This window comes from Prosopis cineraria, unplaced genomic scaffold, assembly GCF_029017545.1.
Source record: "Prosopis cineraria cultivar Desert tree isolate PC_DT_omini unplaced genomic scaffold, ASM2901754v1 PC4, whole genome shotgun sequence".
Classification (NCBI taxonomy): domain Eukaryota; kingdom Viridiplantae; phylum Streptophyta; class Magnoliopsida; order Fabales; family Fabaceae; genus Prosopis; species Prosopis cineraria.
In genome coordinates, this window is record NW_026555335.1 from 4998028 (window position 1) to 5018487 (window position 20460).

General features: G+C 34.1%; 2 protein-coding genes across 8 annotated transcripts; both read left to right on the forward strand.

Moving 5' to 3' along the window:
- Nucleotides 1–3630: 3630 nt before the first annotated feature.
- LOC129308399 (uncharacterized) lies at nt 3631–8490 on the forward strand. Of its 7 annotated transcripts, XM_054949508.1 has the most exons (7): nt 3631–3852; nt 5085–5180; nt 6508–6592; nt 6748–6811; nt 6895–6912; nt 7791–7984; nt 8305–8490. In XM_054949508.1, the coding sequence occupies exons 1-6, from the start codon at nt 3823–3825 to the stop codon at nt 7972–7974; spliced, it is 477 nt and encodes a 158-aa protein (XP_054805483.1). In that variant the 5' UTR covers nt 3631–3822; the 3' UTR covers nt 7975–7984; nt 8305–8490. The 7 variants fall into 7 exon arrangements, 5 of the variants coding, with proteins under 5 accessions (XP_054805483.1, XP_054805482.1, XP_054805484.1 ...); XM_054949507.1 differs by lacking the exon at nt 8305–8490 and having other exon boundaries at nt 7791–8289; XR_008592603.1 differs by lacking the exon at nt 8305–8490 and having other exon boundaries at nt 3633–3852; nt 6895–7002; nt 7791–8289.
- A 9285-nt stretch (nt 8491–17775) lies between these two features.
- On the forward strand, nt 17776–19029 carry LOC129310001 (uncharacterized). Its single transcript, XM_054951808.1, has 2 exons — nt 17776–18694; nt 18782–19029. Exon 1 carries the CDS (start codon nt 18083–18085, stop codon nt 18665–18667), a length of 585 nt encoding a protein of 194 aa, XP_054807783.1. The 5' UTR covers nt 17776–18082; the 3' UTR covers nt 18668–18694; nt 18782–19029.
- The last annotated feature ends 1431 nt before the right edge of the window (nt 19030–20460 follow it).

Consider the following 20460-nt stretch of genomic DNA (forward strand, 5'->3'; position numbering starts at 1 on the left):
TTTTTAATATTAAATCTGAATTATTTAAAATATATTTAAATAATTAATTTATAAATATTAAATAACATTATTTAAGTTATATTTAAATTGCTTAGAGTATATTTGGATAGTTAAATTATAAAATTATAAAATTTCTCAGTATTAAATTAAACTGTTTAAATTAAATTTATACTAACTAGATTGATAATTAACAGACTTATTAAAATCTTTTATATCTTTTATAAATTTTATTTTAATAAATATATCATTAAATATATTTAAAAAATTATTTTCAATGATCAGCAAAGATCATTTTAGGCTAAAAATAAAATATCAAGATTGCTCCTAATTTGATGAGCACTGAACGTGAACACTGCTTGCTTGATTATTTATTTACCAAAAAAAAAATTAGATGGAAGAAAACTATGTTAGTAAGTTGAGAAGATATTTCTTTTCATTTTTTCCTTTTTAATAAGATATTTTTATTAAAAAAATATGAAATAAATGATTGCTTTATAAAATGTTAATGATAAATTCTATAAAGATAATAATAAATGTACTCCTTTTGATCACAAAGTACCTGTAATTATGTCATCAAAATTAAAAGGATGTTATTAAATTATTAATTTTATATACTCCCTCTGTTGAAAAATGCAATGCATTTTTTAAAAAATTAAATGTTTAAAAATGTGAGATATTTTTAATCTTTTGAGATATAATTATTATTTTTTTTTAAAACTGCCCCTATTGATAGTAACTTTATATTTATTATAGATTGTTTAATAAAGATGAATGTAAAAAGATAGGGTTAATTGAAAAGTAAGTAACTACTTTATTGGAGAGTGAGATTTGATTAAGAATACCTTATATTTTTGAACGGAAAGAGTAAAAATAATAAATTTTTATTTTATTCACGTTTGAATTTTTTTTTAATTTTCACTGCATTGCCTCTCATAAAATCGTAGTTGCTAAATTTAAATAGAAATAATATTAAAAAAATATAATTCACGCCTCATCAAATATCATATATTAAGAATAATATATCTTGTTCTAAAAATGTCTATGTCTCATATAAGGATACATGGGCTGGTAAAAAAAAAAGGATAAACGGGAGTAGATAAAAAAAAATGTTTACTTTTTTCTTCACAAATCATAACAAAATTACTCAAAAAAAAAAAATATTTTCATTAAAAAATATAAGATAATTTTAATTAAATTTTGCCCCAATTAACTAATTAGCTAACTTTATTCAAACTAAAATTATATTTTATATTTATTTTTATTTAATAAGATATTTCATTTAGAAATAAATATAAAATTATTTACTTATTAAAAATATTTTTTACAAATATGTTATATTTTATGATAAAGGTGCAAATTTAGTTATCAACTATTTTTTTAAGAACACTGAGTAGTTTATATTATGAGATAGTATAAAATAAATTACTAACTTTAAAAAACAGAGTATTTAGCACCTACCTTTAATTTCACTTGATAGGCATTATGTCACGGATGATATTTCCGTGACCGTGTAAAGACCAAGATAATGAACGGTCCGCTGGTTAGCCTCGCACAATATGGGTAAAGGGGGCGACATTAGCATTGGGGGTGTTCTGCCTCAGTCTTCGGACTGTGTGCACAACTGGTCGGGGGCTAGTGCCGCCTCCCTGATGAGCCCATGGCAGGGCGAAACCAGTGTGATCCGTACGTGGTAAGGCTTGTCCTGAGGATTATGGGGTCCTCCAGGACGCCGCACGGGCGCCGTGTGCTGCGCCAGACTCTCAGCCCGTGACAGAGTGGTATCAGAGCAAGACGTACTTTACTGTCGTGTGCGCGTGGGGTCCCACGTTGGGACTGGTCGGCCTCGGCACCGCTCCAGAAAGGCCTCCGAGCAGGTGGGTCCAAAAGTGGGGACTCGGGCGGGAAGGTTGGCCGTTGTCGACTCCACTCCTGTTGGCTCGCGGGTGCGAGTGGGTCCGAAGAGTGCAGGACTCGGGTGGCCACTCAGCAAGTAAGCTGATGTGTTTGTGGCAGTACTGTACGTACGATCCTTGGGCGGAGTCGTTCTCCCCTAGCACGAGGGCGTGCTAGATTGGGTGTGGGAGAATGTCACGGATGATATTTCCGTGACCGTGTAAAGACCAAGATAATGAACGGTCCGCTGGTTAGCCTCGCACAATATGGGTAAAGGGGGCGACATTAGCATTGGGGGTGTTCTGCCTCAGTCTTCGGACTGTGTGCACAACTGGTCGGGGGCTAGTGCCGCCTCCCTGATGAGCCTATGGCAGGGCGAAACCAGTGTGATCCGTACGTGGTAAGGCTTGTCTTGAGGATTATGGGGTCCTCCAGGACGCCGCATGGGCGCCGTGTGCTGCGCCAGACTCTCAGCCCGTGACAATTAGCTCCCTATATGAGCCTACCTTTGATTGAAAATTGATATATGGCACTCTACCTCAACATAAGATAAAGGTGTAAATTTAATCATAAATTATTTTTTCGAGAAGCATTAGGTAGCTTTTACTATCGGGTGGTATAAAAGAAATTATTAACTATAAAAAAATAAACAATGTAACATCTTCCCATTAATTTTGGCCAAATATAATTTATTTTCTTAAAAACCTACAACATGTTAAGCCCTCTAATGCTCTTACATTCATTCTTAATCTTATATTAAGAAGCAGAGGTTTAAAAAGTTATTATTTAATTATATTTACGAGGATAGCGCCAACGAAGTAGAAGAAGAAGAGGAAGAATACAAAGTTTCATTTAAATATACGCAATTCAAGTGAAGTAGCAGTTTGAATTATAATACTATTACGTGTGGAAGAAACTTGATTCAATTGCTTCATTTTATATAAAAATAATGCATGACTGAATTTATGATGCTACTATAGGTGCATAAATAATTAGTGGCTAAATTAAGTTTGAAGCAAGCTTCTTCCACGTGTAATAACATCACAACACAAATTGCTGCTTCGCTTGAATTGCCACAAAGATTCAAACGAAACTTTTTTCTACTTCCTTTTGCTCTTCTACTTCACTGGTGTCGTCCTCGTGCATGTCTTCAAATAAGAATTCTTTGAGCTTCTCTTTTCTCAAGCTGAGACCAAGAATGAAGGTAAAAAAATTAAAAAGATTGATATGTTGTGAATTTCATAAGTATAAAAATAAATGACGTTTGATGAAAATTAATAAGAAGGTACTATACAATCCATTTTTAATAGTTGATAATTTTTTTTGTATCATCTTACGATAAAAGTTACTTAGTGATCCTTAAAAAATAATTCATAATTAAATTTGCATTTTTACCCTAAAAAATAATTATTTGTTGAGGTGGGGTGTCATGTGTTATTTTTTAATCAAAATTTTGTAGGCTCACTTGGAAAGCTAACATTTATCAAGTGAAATTAACAGTAAATGTTAGATATTTTATTTTTAAAAATTAAGAATTTATCTCATATCATTTATAATATAAGTTACTTAGTATTTTTTTAAAAATATTTGATAGCTAATTTTCAACCTCCATCCTATTTTTAAAAATTCAGTCTCTTAAAAATTGTCCCGAGAGTTGAGAGTACACTTTGCCCTTTTTAACAATCCAATCATTTTTTTCCCGCTCCTCAAATTTCGCGGCAAACGGTGCCGTGTTGCTTCAGTGGAGAGGCAGTGGAGGAGAACGCATTAGAAACAATCTGACTATCGTGGTCCGATTTCTGCCAGCTAGATTCCCTGCACATGATTACCCTCCCTTCCCTGAAGTCGAAATCCCACAGCAAAACGGCGGTAACGGCAATCAGTCTTTTTCCGAAAGCTAAAGGTATCGTTTTTCCAATTCACGGCTGAATGGCTATTGCCAATCTTCTTACTGGAGAGGTGAGAATGTATTTCCAGTTCAAGTCTTTTCTTCTTGATCTTTCATTGGTTTCCTTGAAACTGGATATCTGTCCGTTTCTTGAATTTTACATTCGAGACTTGCGAGTGTAGTTGGCAAATATTTCTCCTCTTTTTTTTTCTTGCTTTGTATCTTTTGTCATTTAAGAATTGTTTCAAATGTGATAAAATTCATTTGCCCCTGTCCTAATGAAGCAATTTGATATGGATTGATAAGAGAAGCTGTGGCCTGGAAAACTTGGTGATCAATATGACCTTGACAACAGTCCCCAGATGGTATACTGAAATTTTCAAAATGCTGATTGAATTTGATGCATTTATTCCGCGGGACTATGTTATGAGTTCCACATGAGGAAGCCTGCCTCCCAAGAAAGTAGGGTTTATAAATTTAAGGGACTCATCTAGTCTTTTGGGATGGGGCTTTCTATCTGGATTTATGCTCATAACAGTCAGTGGAAATAGATTATTTAGCACTTCCATGCAAGTTAATAATCAGTTGAAGTTAGGAGATATGAACCACTAAGTTGTCAAGAGATTAGTACATTAGAACTTTTGTTTGACGGCTTTAGCATCGAACTACTTTTATTTTTGAAATTATTAATTATTTTCTTAATATTTAGCCCCCGGCCCTTAGCCTCAGGTCTCTGCACTAACCATCTGCCTTCAAATGTGTGTTTGGAAATTGACAACAATTTATCATTAATTTTTTAGGAATGTCATGCTGCCAGTGCCATTGATTCTATCTGGATAATCGCTAGTTAGTTTCATTTTTCTTCTCCTGATCTAATCCGTTATGTGACTCTAGCTTGTATTACTTTGTGTCAGTTTCATCATCCAACTTGATTATCCTAATGTTTGTCTGACACCAATTGACCATGCCCTTCTCGAGCTTTTGCTGTCACTAGTAGGCTTAGTTGTATCTGACTGCCACCGCTATAGTGTACCTGATTGTTAACATTGACTTCCTCTCCATTGGGTTCAGCCTGGTGTCAGATTCATGTTCTACCTCAGTAGAATTGAGCACACATTGCGCATACCTCCTCATCTTCTTAGCCTTCCAATTCAGGAGTCTATACATAAGGAGCTTGAGAAACTTTTCTTGGATAAGATTTGATGGGCTGTCATTTTGATTTTCACTTATGAACTTCTTTTGTGCAGTTTAATTTATTAAATTTTCAGTGCTGATGCTGATATGGTTTTCTGTGATGATAAAGGTTATTGCAAATTTTAGGCTGTGCATTTATGTCTATGACATTAGATCCATTGAGGGCGGGTTTATCTTCCCTGACGATGGTGCTGCGACCTATACGGTATATGTTCTTAACTTGAGAACTCTACATTTGGCCTTGAGGCTTTTCATCATATGATATAGGTTTAGGTCTTGGTGGTGCATTTTGCTGTGGGATTGAATATTTGATAAACGATAGCCTGTACTGATTATTTTGGCCTTACATAAGCATTACGAGGAAAGAAAGAAAACTGATGTTCAAAAGACAATCAAAATTGTGATTGGTAGACACATAAATAATACTTTTATATGCAATTAGTTGATAAAAAATTAGTTTTTTTTAATGATGTGTTGACTTTGTTGTGTTTACTTTAATCATGTTCCGTCCATTTATAGGGGACATCATTACTGCTGAATTGCTAAAGTTCTGATGCTGATGGTTTACGCTGTATGCCCATGATTTTCCTCTACTTCTTGATTGCAATTTTCACCTAAATTGCATCGTTTAGTTGCTGTCTAATTTCTTAATTTTTTTTCTCTAGATATGTGCTGCTCTCATTTATTTTTTTGCAGAGCCTTTTTCACTTCTAACTTGCTGACTCCTGTTAGTAACAAAGTACAACATACAGATGATGTTTTTGCTAACCTGTCTAGCGGGTGCAAAGTATGATACTTCCTCCATCCCAAGTTATAAAACACTTTGAGAGAAGAGTCAACGTCTCAAAATATAAGACACTTTAATAAAAATAAAGTTTTATTAATGATATTTCTTCAATATTACCCTTTTCATATATTTTTTCTCTTCAATATTCTTTCATCAATGAAGTATTAAATAAAGTGAATTCTTAAAAGTTTATATTTTTGTTTTGAAAAAGTAATATTGTAAAGTATATTTAATGAGTTTTATTGGTATGTGAAATTTTATTTAAAAGTTTCTTATAATTTAGAATGGAGGGAGTATTTGTTTTCATTCTTTTACTCCCTCAGTAATCCCTTTCTAAATGTCGCATGTTTCTGGTGGTTAGTGACTTTTACATAATCTCCACTCTAGCATTATGAGGTTTTTGTCCTGAACTTCTTGCCCGATATCTGTGCTATTTCTTTCTTTTTTCTTTATTTGTCAGAGTGAGAAAAGACTCTGAATTTAAAAAGAGTGAGTTTTTGTGTGGTTGAAATTCCAGAAGAGTGTCAAAGGCAGTAATTAAAATAAACCTTCGTGTTAAACTGTGAATCTGATCAAATCTAATGTCTATTTGTGCTTCTTTATTTCCTTTTTTGCATAATGTTTCTCACATCATGTAGCTCCTTTTTTCACATGTTTGCATCATGTTATCATTTCTTGTTGTTCAGTGGTAGGGATATTTATTAATAATTCCTTCGTAGTTGTAATGTTAACCTCTGTTTGACAGTATCACTTGGATTCTTTGGTGACATTTATGTGCCAGTGCATCACATGCCCAATCCATCCCATTTTGACGGCGAAGCAAAAAATAGGTGATGTTGCTTGCACAGTTCATCTAAAATTTGAGATGACCTTTAAACCTTCTGTGATACGGTGCCTTCAAATAGTCTTCTGCTTTGTTGAGATTAATAGGCGTTTTTATCTGAATTTTGAACGCCATACTTATCTGCTTCTATTCAAACTACAGCAATAAAGGCACGTGGTTTTGGGATTTTAATGATCAATCATGTCCTATTGATGATACTGATGAGGTTCACTTCCTTCTACTTTAGCATTATTTCAACTAACTGCTTGGAATGTAAGAATATGCTAATTGCGAGTTGCAATATCACAGATCAAATGCTTTCAAAATGTGAGTTACCCTTCAATTCCAGAAGAGCAGCCAAAAGAATCAAAGCTATTTGCCCCTATGGTGTTTACTGTATTTATTTTAACCTTTATAGTAAGTAATGATAATGATTGATTGATGGAGAAAAGGGGGATGAGAAAGATATATAGTGGCTTTGCTTAGACATTTTGTTATCTTTGTATACATTGAGTTGTTGGCATATTTAAATATTTCCCCCTCTTTGGTTAGCACTTAGGAAAAGGAATACCTTTCCATTGCATGACAATTTAGATGTGAAATATATATTATATCTCTTTATTACTTAATAAGAACTATTTCTTGTTCTAATAATTTTTATTTAAGAACACATATGACATTTTATATTTAAAAGGTTACTTTTTCTTTTTAATTTTATTCCCTTTCTTTCATGCCTTTTCATTTCGCAAACCAAATGAGTTTGAGACAACCTTGGGGAAAGAAAAATTTATAATTACTATTTTATATACTGGCACCTTGATGCAGAAAACTGTGTCTTAGCAGAAGACTTCAATTCTACTAGCAATAAAAGCCATAGGGTAGAATCCAGTGGCGATACTAGGATCCTGAGCTATTGGGTGCAACATTGTTCAAATTAATAATTAAAAGTTTTTTGAACTTAAAATCTTTAAAGTTTGGTCAAAGGTGCAAAATATTTGGATTAAGGGGTGCGAAATATTGAAATACATGAACTTTTCTTGTACTTTTCTCCAAGCTCAAGGGTTGCATTTGCCCCTCTTGGCTTCAATATAGTGCCGCCCATGGTAGGACCCTCCCCGGCAATGCATGTTATTGAAACTTGGAAGTGTGACTCATCACGTCTTTCATTATGGGAAGCATGCCTTATCAAGTTGTCTATTTTATAGGGTTCATTGGATCATGATGGTCTTGGCCCAGTTTCATGGTGGTATGAGACGCGAGAAGTTGAGGACGAGTAAACGTCAGTTTAAAGAGCTTAAGGCGTCGCCAGATGACGAGTTCATTACACCCTCCAAAATTATGCCAGAAGTGGTGGCTGCTTTATGGGTCAAAAGATCTTATTACTTTTGAAAAGGCCTCAGTGAGTACTTCCTGCTTAGTTGCATCTCAAGATCGGTGATGTACCTTCCTCAATGTCTTTGCCTGTAGAAGTATTCCCTTTTTTATAATTCATTTGTTTGTTTCCTTGCTTGCATGTTAAGCTTACATGTGCTTTTGGTTCTTTTAGTTATATTTTATTTTGATTTCTTTAATTTTTTTATTAGTGCAATTTTGCTTTCATACTTTTCAAATTCGGCAATTTTGTCCCTGCCAGACCATTATAAATGAAAGCTAGTCTTGATGACTTGGTTGTTGTCTTCTGACATGGCTATTGATAAATCTGATGTGGCTCTCTTCTAGATACATGTGGCATCAAATGCAAAGCCTGTGAACGTACGTTCCTCGTTTGCCCCGAATTTGGACTCCATCTCAGTAACCATAGTTGGCTGTGAAGATTTTATACTATTATATTTAGTTATTGATACGCCAATCATACGTTGTGCTAGTAATTTATTTGCCAAAGCTTCCTTCAAAGACAACAAAGCTCTGTAGCAAAAAAAAAAAAAAAAAAGGAACAACCAAGCTGAAACTTTTCTGCCGAAAATTTCTGTGCCGAAGAAATGTGAGTGACTTAAGCACATGTCATGAGGACTTGCCAACACTGATATTTAATCAAGTATTAGCCCGCCAATAGATTTTCATTGAAACGAAGAAAATGGCCAAACAGACGAAGGAAGGAGAGCAAAATATTTATAAGATTGCCAAGAGTAGGGAAAGAAAATCAAGAGATCTAGAACAGGTAAGGTGTATTAAGGATGAAGAGGGAAGAATTTTAGTTACAGATGATGAAATTAAAAATAGATGGGAGACTTATTTTTCTAAACTTTTCAATGATGGAGAGGATTCATCTAGTAACTTGGAGGATTTAGTAACTGGTGAAGGAGAACAAAATTTGTCATTCTATCGAAAAATACGTGATAAGGAGGTAAAGGAAGCTCTTAAGAAAATGGCAAATGGTAGAGCTAACGGACCTGATTGTATATCTATCGAAGCGTGGAAATGTTTAGGTGAAGAAGGGGTGAGATGGTTAACTAAGTTATTTAATGTGATTTTACGGTCCAAGAAAATGCCTGATGAGTGGAGGAGAAGTACATTAATTCCTATTTATAAAAATAAAGGAGATATTCAGAATTGCACTAACTATAGAGGGATTAAACTCATGAGCCACACAATGAAATTGTGGGAGAAAGTAATTGAGCACAGGTTGAGATTGGAGACAAGTATTTCTGAGAATCAATTTGGTTTTATGCCAGGTAGATCAACTACAGAGGCGATTTATCTACTAAGGGGATTAATGGAAAAGTATCGTTGTAAAGATAAAGATCTACACATGGTTTTTATTGATTTGGAAAAAGCTTATGACCGTATACCAAGAGAAGTGCTTTGGAAAGCGTTGGAAAAAAAGGGAGTACGGATTGCTTATATTAAAGCCATACAAGATATGTATGAGGGGGTAAAAACTAGTATAAGAACACCTAGTGATCAAACAAAGGATTTTCCTATAAAGATTGGACTACATCAGGGATCATCTCTGAGTCCTTATTTGTTCAACTTGATTTTAAATGTTTTGACGGAACATATTCAAGAGGAAATCCCGAAATGTATGCTCTTCGCGGATGATATAGTTCTTATAGCAGAGACAAGAGAAGAGGTTAATTGCAAACTTGAGTTATGGAGGAGGACGTTGGAGTCGAAAGGTTTTCGTCTGAGTAGAAGTAAGACGGAATATTTATATTGTAAATTTGGTAAAGGACTATTCGAAAATAATTTGGAAGTGAAATTGGGAGATCAAATTATACCTCAAGTGGAAAAGTTTAGATATTTGGGAGCCATTATTCAAAATGATGGCGAAATCAGTGGAGATATTTCACATAGAATTCAAGCTGGGTGGTTTAATTGGAGAAAAGCTAAAGGAGTTATTTGCGACCGTAAGGTGCCTAATAAACTTAAAGGAAAGTTTTATCGCACTGCTATCAGACCGGCAATGTTATATAGTAGTGAATGCTGGGCTCTAACGGGACAGCAAGAGCATAAAGTTGGAGTAGCAGAGATGAGAATGTTACGATGGATGTGCGGACATACACGTAAAGATAAAATTCGAAATGAGCACGTACACGAAAAAATGAGAGTGGCACCTATTGAGGAAAAAATGGTAGAAAATCAGTTGAGATGGTTTAGGCATGTACAAAGAAGACCAAGGGAGGCACCAGTGAGAAGAGTGGAACATATAACTTTGAGTCCGATTAAAAGAGGTAGAGGAAGGCCTAAGAGAACACTCTTGGAAGTTGTTGAACGCGATCTCTTAATTAATAATATTTCTAAAAGCTTAATAAATGATAGAGCACAATGGCGTCTTGCAATCCATGTAGTCGACCCCACCTAGTGGGATAAAGGCTTGTTGTTGTTGTTGTTGTTGAAGAAAATGGCCAAACAAAAAATTATGGCAAAATTATAATTAAGTCTCACAAAAGAAAATTTATTATTGACAAGTCTTATAAAATTTATAAAATACTTTTAAGTTTTAAATTCTAACTATTTATAACTTGACAAACGATATTTATAACAAGCTAATGAGTATTTACACTTTGAAAAAAAAAACTTGTAATACTAAGTTGTAATTGTCCATTGATCAATTGTAAATACTTTTTGTCAAATTGTAAATGTACAATATTTGAGAATTGAGAATATTTTGTAAATTTCGATAGATTTCTTGATAATAAATTCTTTTTTGGGAGATGGAAGTATAATTTTTTCAAGAATTATTAATTTCTTCACATGCATGCTAGAGCAATAAGTGGAGTACAGGACGGGATGAAGTCGGATATGGCCATCGTGTTGTCCAATAATTGGTGCATGGCTTGCTTGACACATCCGTTAGAAAGAAGCTAATTTCAAAGCACGCCACCACGATGGCTACAATTCTTACAATCCGGTAGCCACATCAGACACCCGCTAAATGCAGGTCGAGCCAGAAAGGATAACAGATTAAAAAAAAAAACTCTCCTAACAAATATTTAATATGACTGTATACACAAGGCTTGAGCCGAGACTAGTTAAATTAGCACGGTTGCCTGAGCTGCGCGCTCATTGGTTCAAAGCTCAAACAATGGTATTTGTTTGTGCATGATATGCTTTTGGTATAACAAGTAAATTGAAATTAAAATTTAAAGACTAAATCTTGTTAATATAGTAAGCAATTTTTGATAAATAAGTGGTCTCACATGTCACAACTCACATGTGATATCATAAAATGTGATAGAACGACCGGTTTATTGTGGGCTTACTGATGATTATATTTAATAATTAATATATTTAAATGGTTGGTTAGGATTGCTTTATTTTTTTAATGTATTAAAGTATTTTCTGATTATAAATTTACAAGTGAAAGTGATAGTTTATACTTCGGCGTAGAAGATGGTTCCTATTCATCACCATAACAAGAAAAGACTTAGGGAGAATTATATTAAAATCTCATAGAAAATAATTAATTACTATAAGATTCATTAACAACTGAACTAAGACTATTGTCAATAGATTTTATAATAATTAATTCTCTTCTGTAGGACTTATTGGAAATTGTGCCCTAGGACATTCATTCATTGTAATTTATAATGAATTTGTCCTTTATTATCATACTAGTTGTATGTTCACTTTCGTAATTATATCATAGGATAAATTGTAATGACTATCCTGATCGATCACCTTTGTGGGAATAAAAATGAAGACTAGTATAATTTTAATTGATGTATGGTGATACGAACCAAAATCATGGGTACTTATAAGAGTATAAGATGTTGGACCGACTCGCCATGAAAAAACTGCATGAATCAAGTCATAAATTTATCTCATATATAAACGTATTACCAAGCCATTTGATCAGAGATCATCATGAACTTCTCCATGATGATTGTTAAGCTTTGACTTGGTCAAAAGTAACTTTGAATTGGGTGATTATAAAGGCTATGATTGAGTTTTGTGGATTTCATGTAGAGGAATGTGAATAGTCAAGGTAAAAATTGTCCCTCACATTAGTAGAGAGATGCCACTAAACCCCTTGATGAGTGAGATTGAGAAATGCATGGCTATGCTACAATGAAAAAAAAGTTTTCATTTCTATAGTCAGTCTACTTAGAAATTAAGAAAGTAATAGTCACATAAAAGAGGATGATATTTTCATGCCTCATACTTGATCAAAATATCACATGATAAAAGGGATGTAATATGGTTGTATTACAGGTTATATCAAATCACTGAACCCTATGTGATTTAGATAATTGCAATGTTTTGCTTGCTACTTGTGGACTAATGACACTATTGGCCTCCAACTAACTTTATATAGGCCTACAGAGTTGCACACAATAATGACCTAATTAGAGCTATAATATCCAGATTCAACGAATACAACATTTTATAGATAAGGCGTCCTAGTTGATATATAGATAAGGAAGGAATACAACATTTTAATTTAGGATGAATAGATTTTATATTTGTGTGTGTTTATATATATATATATATATATTTATTTATGTGATAAATATTTATATGTGTATATAATATAAAATTCAAATTCAATATTATATAATACAATGCATATATTTGTATATTATATTATATTATATTGTGTTAGCATTAAATTTATTTCTATAAGATAGGATACATTTAATAACTTATATGACATAGAAAGATATCATATAATTTTTGAAATTTGAATTTATGAGATAAAGTCAAGTTGAAAAAATCTTATAAGATATGATATCTTAAATTTAATTCATGAAAATAAATTAAATTGATTTTGGTTGGCTCTTAAATGGATTAAATAAAATAGTTTAAATTAATCTATTGGATAGATCTAAATTTAAACTAACCTATTTAATTTGATTTTAAAATTGATAAGGGTTAATGAAGAAATTAAATCTTCAAAATTAATCCTTATTAAATTCAAATATATCTTCAAAAATTTGATAAATAACTTCTATATAAGATAGAGGCTAGGGTTTTTCAAAAACGCTAATGGAAAAGTGGTGAGATGCCATGCGAGAAAAGAAGGAAATCATGACTTCTTTAGGTGACAAACAAACAAACGTTAAAAGTTTGAAGCACAAGCATGTTGTTTGAATTCATGTGAATATTGATAGAGAGAGCTGGTCATGGAGATTTAATTTCTTAGATCCAAACAAAAAAGATCATTAAGGTTGCAAGTGTAAAGATAAAGTTATATCTACTCTAATTTAAATGACGTCATTTGATCTGTGATTGAAATTAAAAACTTTAAAATTTAATTTTTTTTATTGTACCCCCAATTCCAACTGGACCTAAGTGTAATTTTCCAAAAAAATTAGGAAGAATTACGTTCAAGCCTATAGAAAAAAAATAATTATTATATTATCTATTAATAATTGAACTAAGGTCAATAATTGTATTGTCTATGCCTTAGTTCAAAATTCTCCCAAAGAATTAGCCGGGTGTAGGAGAACAGAAAATCAATACAAAAAAGGTTGATATAGTTTGAACTTTTTTTTGGTGGATCTAAAGTCAGAACATCACAGCAAGATAACAAACCAATGATAAAATAATAATTTCAATACAACAACAACAACAACAAGCCTTTATCCCACTAGGTGGGGTCGGCTACATGGATTGCAAGACGCCATTGTGCTCTATCATTTATTAAGCTTTTAGAAATATTATTAATTAAGAGATCACGTTCAACAACTTCCAAGAGTGTTCTCTTAGGCCTTCCTCTACCTCTCTTAATCGGACTCAAAGTTATATGTTCCACTCTTCTCACTGGTGCCTCCCTTGGTCTTCTTTGTACATGCCCAAACCATCTCAACCGATTTTCTACCATTTTTTCCTCAATAGGTGCCACCCTCACTTTTTCACGTATGTGCTCATTTCGAATTTTATCTTTACGTGTATGTCCGCACATCCATCGTAACATTCTCATCTCTGCTACTCCAACTTTATGCTCTTGCTGTCCCGTTAGAGCCCAGCATTCACTACTATATAACATTGCCGGTCTGATAGCAGTACGATAAAACTTTCCTTTAAGTTTATTAGGCACCTTACGGTCACAAATAACTCCTTTAGCTTTTCTCCAATTAAACCACCCAGCTTGAATTCTATGTGAAATATCTCCACTGATTTCGCCATCATTTTGGATAATGGCTCCCAAATATCTAAACTTTTCCACTTGAGGTATAATTTGATCTCCCAATTTCACTTCCAAATTATTTTCGAATAGTCCTTTATCAAATTTACAATATAAATATTCCGTCTTACTTCTACTCAGACGAAAACCTTTCGACTCCAATGTCCTCCTCCATAACTCAAGTTTGCAATTAACCTCTTCTCTTGTCTCTGCTATAAGAACTATATCATCCGCGAAGAGCATACATTTCGGGATTTCCTCTTGAATATGTTCCGTCAAAACATTTAAAATCAAGTTGAACAAATAAGGACTCAGAGATGATCCCTGATGTAGCCCAATCTTTATAGGAAAATCCTTTGTTTGACCACTAGGCGTTCTTATACTAGTTTTTACCCCCTCATACATATCTTGTATGGCTTTAATATAAGCAATCCGTACTCCCTTTTTTTCCAACGCTTTCCAAAGCACTTCTCTTGGTATACGGTCATAAGCTTTTTCCAAATCAATAAAAACCATGTGTAGATCTTTATCTTTACAACGATACTTTTCCATTAATCCCCTTAGTAGATAAATCGCCTCTGTAGTTGATCTACCTGGCATAAAACCAAATTGATTCTCAGAAATACTTGTCTCCAATCTCAACCTGTGCTCAATTACTTTCTCCCACAATTTCATTGTGTGGCTCATGAGTTTAATCCCTCTATAGTTAGTACAATTCTGAATATCTCCTTTATTTTTATAAATAGGAATTAATGTACTTCTCCTCCACTCATCAGGCATTTTCTTGGACCGTAAAATCACATTAAATAACTTAGTTAACCATCTCACCCCTTCTTCACCTAAACATTTCCACGCTTCGATAGATATACAATCAGGTCCGTTAGCTCTACCATTTGCCATTTTCTTAAGAGCTTCCTTTACCTCCTTATCACGTATTTTTCGATAGAATGACAAATTTTGTTCTCCTTCACCAGTTACTAAATCCTCCAAGTTACTAGATGAATCCTCTCCATCATTGAAAAGTTTAAAAAATAAGTCTCCCATCTATTTTTAATTTCATCATCTGTAACTAAAATTCTTCCCTCTTCATCCTTAATACACCTTACCTGTTCTAGATCTCTTGATTTTCTTTCCCTACTCTTGGCAATCTTATAAATATTTTGCTCTCCTTCCTTCGTCTCAAGGTTCTTATAAAATTCTTCAAAAGCTTTAGAACGAGCTTCACCCACAGCTCTCTTAGTTTCCTTCTTAGCCATACGGTACCTCTCCCAATTTTCCTCATTGTTACACAAATGTATGGCTTTAAAACAGTTCTTCTTATACTTGATTTTGTCCTGTACACTATTATTCCACCACCAAGACTCCTTATCTCTCGGACCAGAACCTTTCGATTCTCCCAAAACTACTTTTGCAACCTCCCGTATCTTTTTAGCCATATCCTCCCATATGATGTTAGCACTTCCCTGAGAATCCCAAATTCCTTTATCCAAAAGATTTCGCTTGAAAATATCTTGCTTCTCACCTTTTAATTGCCACCACCTAATCCTTGGTGTTACTACTTGTCGACGTTTTTGGATTTTACTCATAATACACACATCAAGGACTAGGACCCTATGTTGTGTCGTTACAGCATCTCCAGGGATCACCTTACAATTTTTACAAAGTTTTCTATCTGTGTTCCTAACCAAAAGAAAATCAATCTGCGACCTTGAGGCTCCACTTTTGTAGGTGATGAGATGCTCATCTCTCTTCTTGAAACAAGTGTTGGCAATCTTAAAATCATACGCCAATGAGAAATCAAGAAGAGTTTGCCCTTCATTGTTTAGCTCTCCAAAACCAAAACCACCATGCACCCTCGCATACTGACCAGCTTCCCTCCCGACATGCCCATTAAAGTCTCCTCCAATAAAAATCTTTTCACTCTGTGGTATGTGTCGAATCAACCCCTCTAGATCCTCCCAAAATAATTCCTTAAGACTGGCTTCTGTCCCGACTTGCGGCGCATAAGCGCTAACAATATTAACAGTCTCACGTCCAATTATCATTTTTAAAGAAATAATTCTGTCTCCAATTCTGCTAACTTCTACAACGTTCTTCTTCCACTCCTTATCTATAATGATGCCTACTCCATTGCGTGCACTTACTTTTCCTGTATACCAAAGTTTGAAACCTTGAATATCCTTAGCTTCTTCTCCACGCCATTTTGTTTCTTGCAAGCAAAGGATATTGATTTCTCTTTGAATCATAACCCCTACAACCTCTACAGATTTACAATTTAATGTCCCAACATTCCAAGTACCAAATCTAATTTTGCTCTTATGGACTAACTTCTTTAGCCGCGTGCGTCCAGAATGACGCGGTAGCCCTTGCTCATTTAACACTACATCCGGGCGCCGATGCAGCGGCTCTAACTCACTTATCACTGTACTCGAGCCATGCAGCGCGTTACTTACGGGCAACGACCTAGCATTAACATTATAACGTCTATTGTCCATGTTCATGATAGATTCAACAAATTTTTACATTGGCTGTTGATGGCCTAACACAACCCTCCTCCTTTACCCGGGCTTGGGACCGGCTATAAACATAGGCGGAGTTAAAATAATAATTTCAATAAGGCAGGAAATTTGTTGTATTTTCATTTTCAGTTTTGATGAAAAAGTAAAGTGGATAGCAAGACAGGGTTTTCCTGGAAAACTGCACATGGATCAACTTCTGGAGAGAATCACAGGTGCTTTAGTTGAAAGGCTATCTTTTCTACCACTGAGGTACGAGATCTTCCAACAGAAAAGGAAACTGATAACTTTATGTTATTAATTACAGACACATAATCACCTCAGGGGGTTAAAGGAACTATCCAGATTCCAAACTACACATGTTTGGTTGTCAATTTCAAAGCGATCGCATGTTGGTGACTAATTCCCTTATTGGAATACAGTGACTGCCAAACAAAGCCTGATCTTATTGTTCCTATGACCGGAAAATTGGTCTGAGTATTTAAGGGCCGGCTAGCGTTGGTCTATTCTCAACCTTCAAGTCTGACAACTAACATTCAAAATCTCATCGCCAGACTTTGAACATTGAAAGCATGGTGTGCCCATTATACTATAATTAGATCGAGACAGGACAACAAAAAAGCAATTTTTATTTCACAATTGTTCACAATTATGTAAATGTATTTAAAATTGCCTTTACAGGAGAAAATAAATAGAACTAGAGCCCACACGAACCCAACCAAAAGTTGCGTGCAGGCAATGCACATGGAAAAGCCAATATTGGTGGGCGTTGTAGGACTGAGCTTTGAGCTTTCCCTTATATTCTCACTAAACTTAGCACCCAAGGTTGCTTTTTATGCTGTCTATTTTGCCGAAAGTGATTGGCTTTGACTTGGAAACTTCGACCTTTTAGATTTAATGAATTGCAAGTTTTGCCATTCCTCTCTATGACTGGCTCTATGATTCAATTTTTGCTGCCATGCAAATCTAACAGTGGCATTTCTGTGATTTTGTGGAAATGTAATGTGCCAACATGGTATAAAAAGTCAGTGTAGCTTTGCAGCATAACAGGGCGCTAGCAAAATATTCTACAAGACAAGTTTTTCTCCACATACGACACAGATGCCATGTGACATTGAATATCATTATCGTATCACATTAAATGTGTAATTTAGGGGGGAAATGACTTCTTTTACAGATTATCTTGGGAAATTTTGGATAGTGTGGTATGTTTTTATGGTGAAAAACAAAGATCGTGGTAGGAAGAAAGGAATTATAAAACTAGTGGGGCATCATCAAAACTTGCTCCATAAGGAACATCTTCAACATTCTCTTCATCTTCTTCCCTTTCCATCTCTCTTTTCTCCTCAGAAAACTTATTTCATTCACAGAATCATCATAATCGTCTCTTTCATATCTTCCTAAAACGTTGATGTCTCGCCTAAGACCAATAAAAAAGCTTCAACCAGCAAAGAGGGCATGGAGGAGCTTCTCCAACAGAGTCCAATCCAAAGTCAATGAGCTCAACATTCCAAGAGCCATCAGAACCACAATTCAACGCCTCGTTTCCACCTTCCATTCTCTGCGTCACTTCATCTCTGCCAAAGCTCGTCGTCGTCATCGTTCTCTTCCCACTACACCTTATTCTTATTATAACTCCTCCTCTTCTCAACACCATGTTCAAAGCAAGAACTTCAGCGCCATACGTATAGATGACCTTTTTGCAGAGCCTTCATCTCCGTCTTCTTCTTTCTCTGCTTCTGGGTATGTGGCTAAAGGGGAAATGAGAAGCAAAGGCAAAGCAGAAATGGGAAATAAGGATTTGGGTGGAAAAGGAAAGAGCAGCAATGGGTTAGATACTTTGGAGGATGCATGGAAGGTCGTGGTGGCTAAGTCACCGAATTTGCAGGTGGATGAGAAGGCAGAGGAGTTCATCAAGAAGTTTCACGAGGACATGAAGCTTCAGAAGGAGAGGTCTTTGCTTGAATTCCAAGAGAGGCTAGCTCGCAGTACCTGAACTGATTAATTATTGGACAAAATTTAGGTATAACTTTTTTAGTGTTTACCTGAGAATTTGATAGTAGATACTGAAAAACTTCTACCTTCAATAATTCGACATATTGATGCGCAGGAGGTTTGGTTTTAGTTTTGGTTTTCTTCAATTTGGGTTCAGTCTCTGAAAGAAAAAGTAACCGTACAAATGCAAGGCTTTTGGAAAGATGTGTGAAGATTGTGCAGGAAAATTACTAGGTTTTTGTGAGATCTTTCTTTCTTTTTCATTTTTGGGCTTCTTCCATTTGTTGTCATTCTTTGTTGGCATACAGTAGGGAGAATTGCGCTGTGGTTTCCGTTGTTTTAATCTGATAAATAAATTGTGTATGCAATGAAGTAGTAGTAGGTGTCTTACTTGTGTTCTCCTAGTGGCACTGTTTGGTGCGCGTCTAAACCAAAATTGATCCAACGAAGAATGAATTTGATTATGCCAATAGGAATTGGGGGCAAAAAGTATAGGCTCACATGCTAACCCAAAATTACACTCCATTTGGTTAGCAGTAAACTTAATATGGACGAAGAATTGCATTCAAATTGGACAGTAAAATAAAATATGCTAGCTAAAATAAAACAAATTAACAATACTCTCTTTATTAAAAAATGCAAGGTATTTTTTAAGGAGTTAGATGTTAAAAAATATAAAGCATTTATATTTTTATTTTTTAAAGTATAATTATTATCATTTTTTTAAAGTGTCCCTTTTAAATAAATTATTTTATATTTATTTTAGAATGAAACACTTTATTAAATAGAGATAAATATGAAAATATAGGATTAGTTTAAAAATAAATAATTATTTTATTAAAAATGAGATTTATTTCTGGATGGAGGGAATATAATATAACAAAATAAGGGCATTTTGGATATACATTCAAACAAGCATTAAATGTATATTTCCAAACATGCCTTTTGGAAGCTTTTGAAAATCATATCCATAACATTTTGATCATGATGACAGATAATTCTAAATGGATTGGGGAAGGTTTTTTATGCTTTTAATTCCGTCAACAATTCTCATCAACATGTAAGAAAATAGAAGACATTACACACCAAGAGCGCAGTGCAAGTTTTAGCCTTCTCTAGGGAAGGGGATTCCCCCGCCCCTCAAGAAAACATTGCCATTGCACATTATCAAAGTTTCAATTAATTGATATTTTTGCCAAAAAAAATTATTGACAATTTCTTTTTTCTTTTTTCTTTTTACATAAATTATTGATAGTTTCAAATGGAATTGATAATAAGTTTGAGAAACTCGGCACATGATTTTATTTCATAAACAACATGACATTAAGACTTAAGAGTATTATTTGGACTCTCTAAGTCATTTTTCTAACCTACTAATCATCCTTTTTACATCTTTGTAATTCTTTTTCCTTTTCATCATAGGTCTTGTTGGCCGAACTTTTTTGCTACAACCACAAAGCTTAATCAGTTCAGTTACGCGAGTGTAATGCTGCTACCTTGTGTTTAGGATATATCTCTATATATATCCCTATGTTTGGGGGGTGGGTGGGGGAATGTTCATCCAAATTGTTTTCCATTTAAGTATATAAATTTTAAGAAAATACATGCAAACAAATATTAATTGCATCAAACTATTTTTCTTGTGTATGTGTTCTTTCATGAGAGTCAATTCTGTTTGTGATACTATTTGGTATGAACACATGTCATAATAAAAATTTAAATATTAATTTATTATGAAGTAAAAGATTATGTCTTTTTGTTAAACTATAAAAAATAGGTTGTGAAGAATTTACA

Coding starts and splice junctions, on each gene's coding strand:
- LOC129310001 (XM_054951808.1), top strand. CDS start 18,083: ATGTCTCGCCTAAGACCAATAAAAAAGCTTCAACCAGCAAAGAGGGCA.
- LOC129308399 (XM_054949508.1), top strand. CDS start 3,823: ATGGCTATTGCCAATCTTCTTACTGGAGAG. Junction 3,853..5,084: donor CCAATCTTCTTACTGGAGAG/GTGAGAATGTAT, acceptor GTGATGATAAAG/GTTATTGCAAATTTTAGGCT. Junction 6,593..6,747: donor GACGGCGAAGCAAAAAATAG/GTGATGTTGCTT, acceptor TTCAAACTACAG/CAATAAAGGCACGTGGTTTT.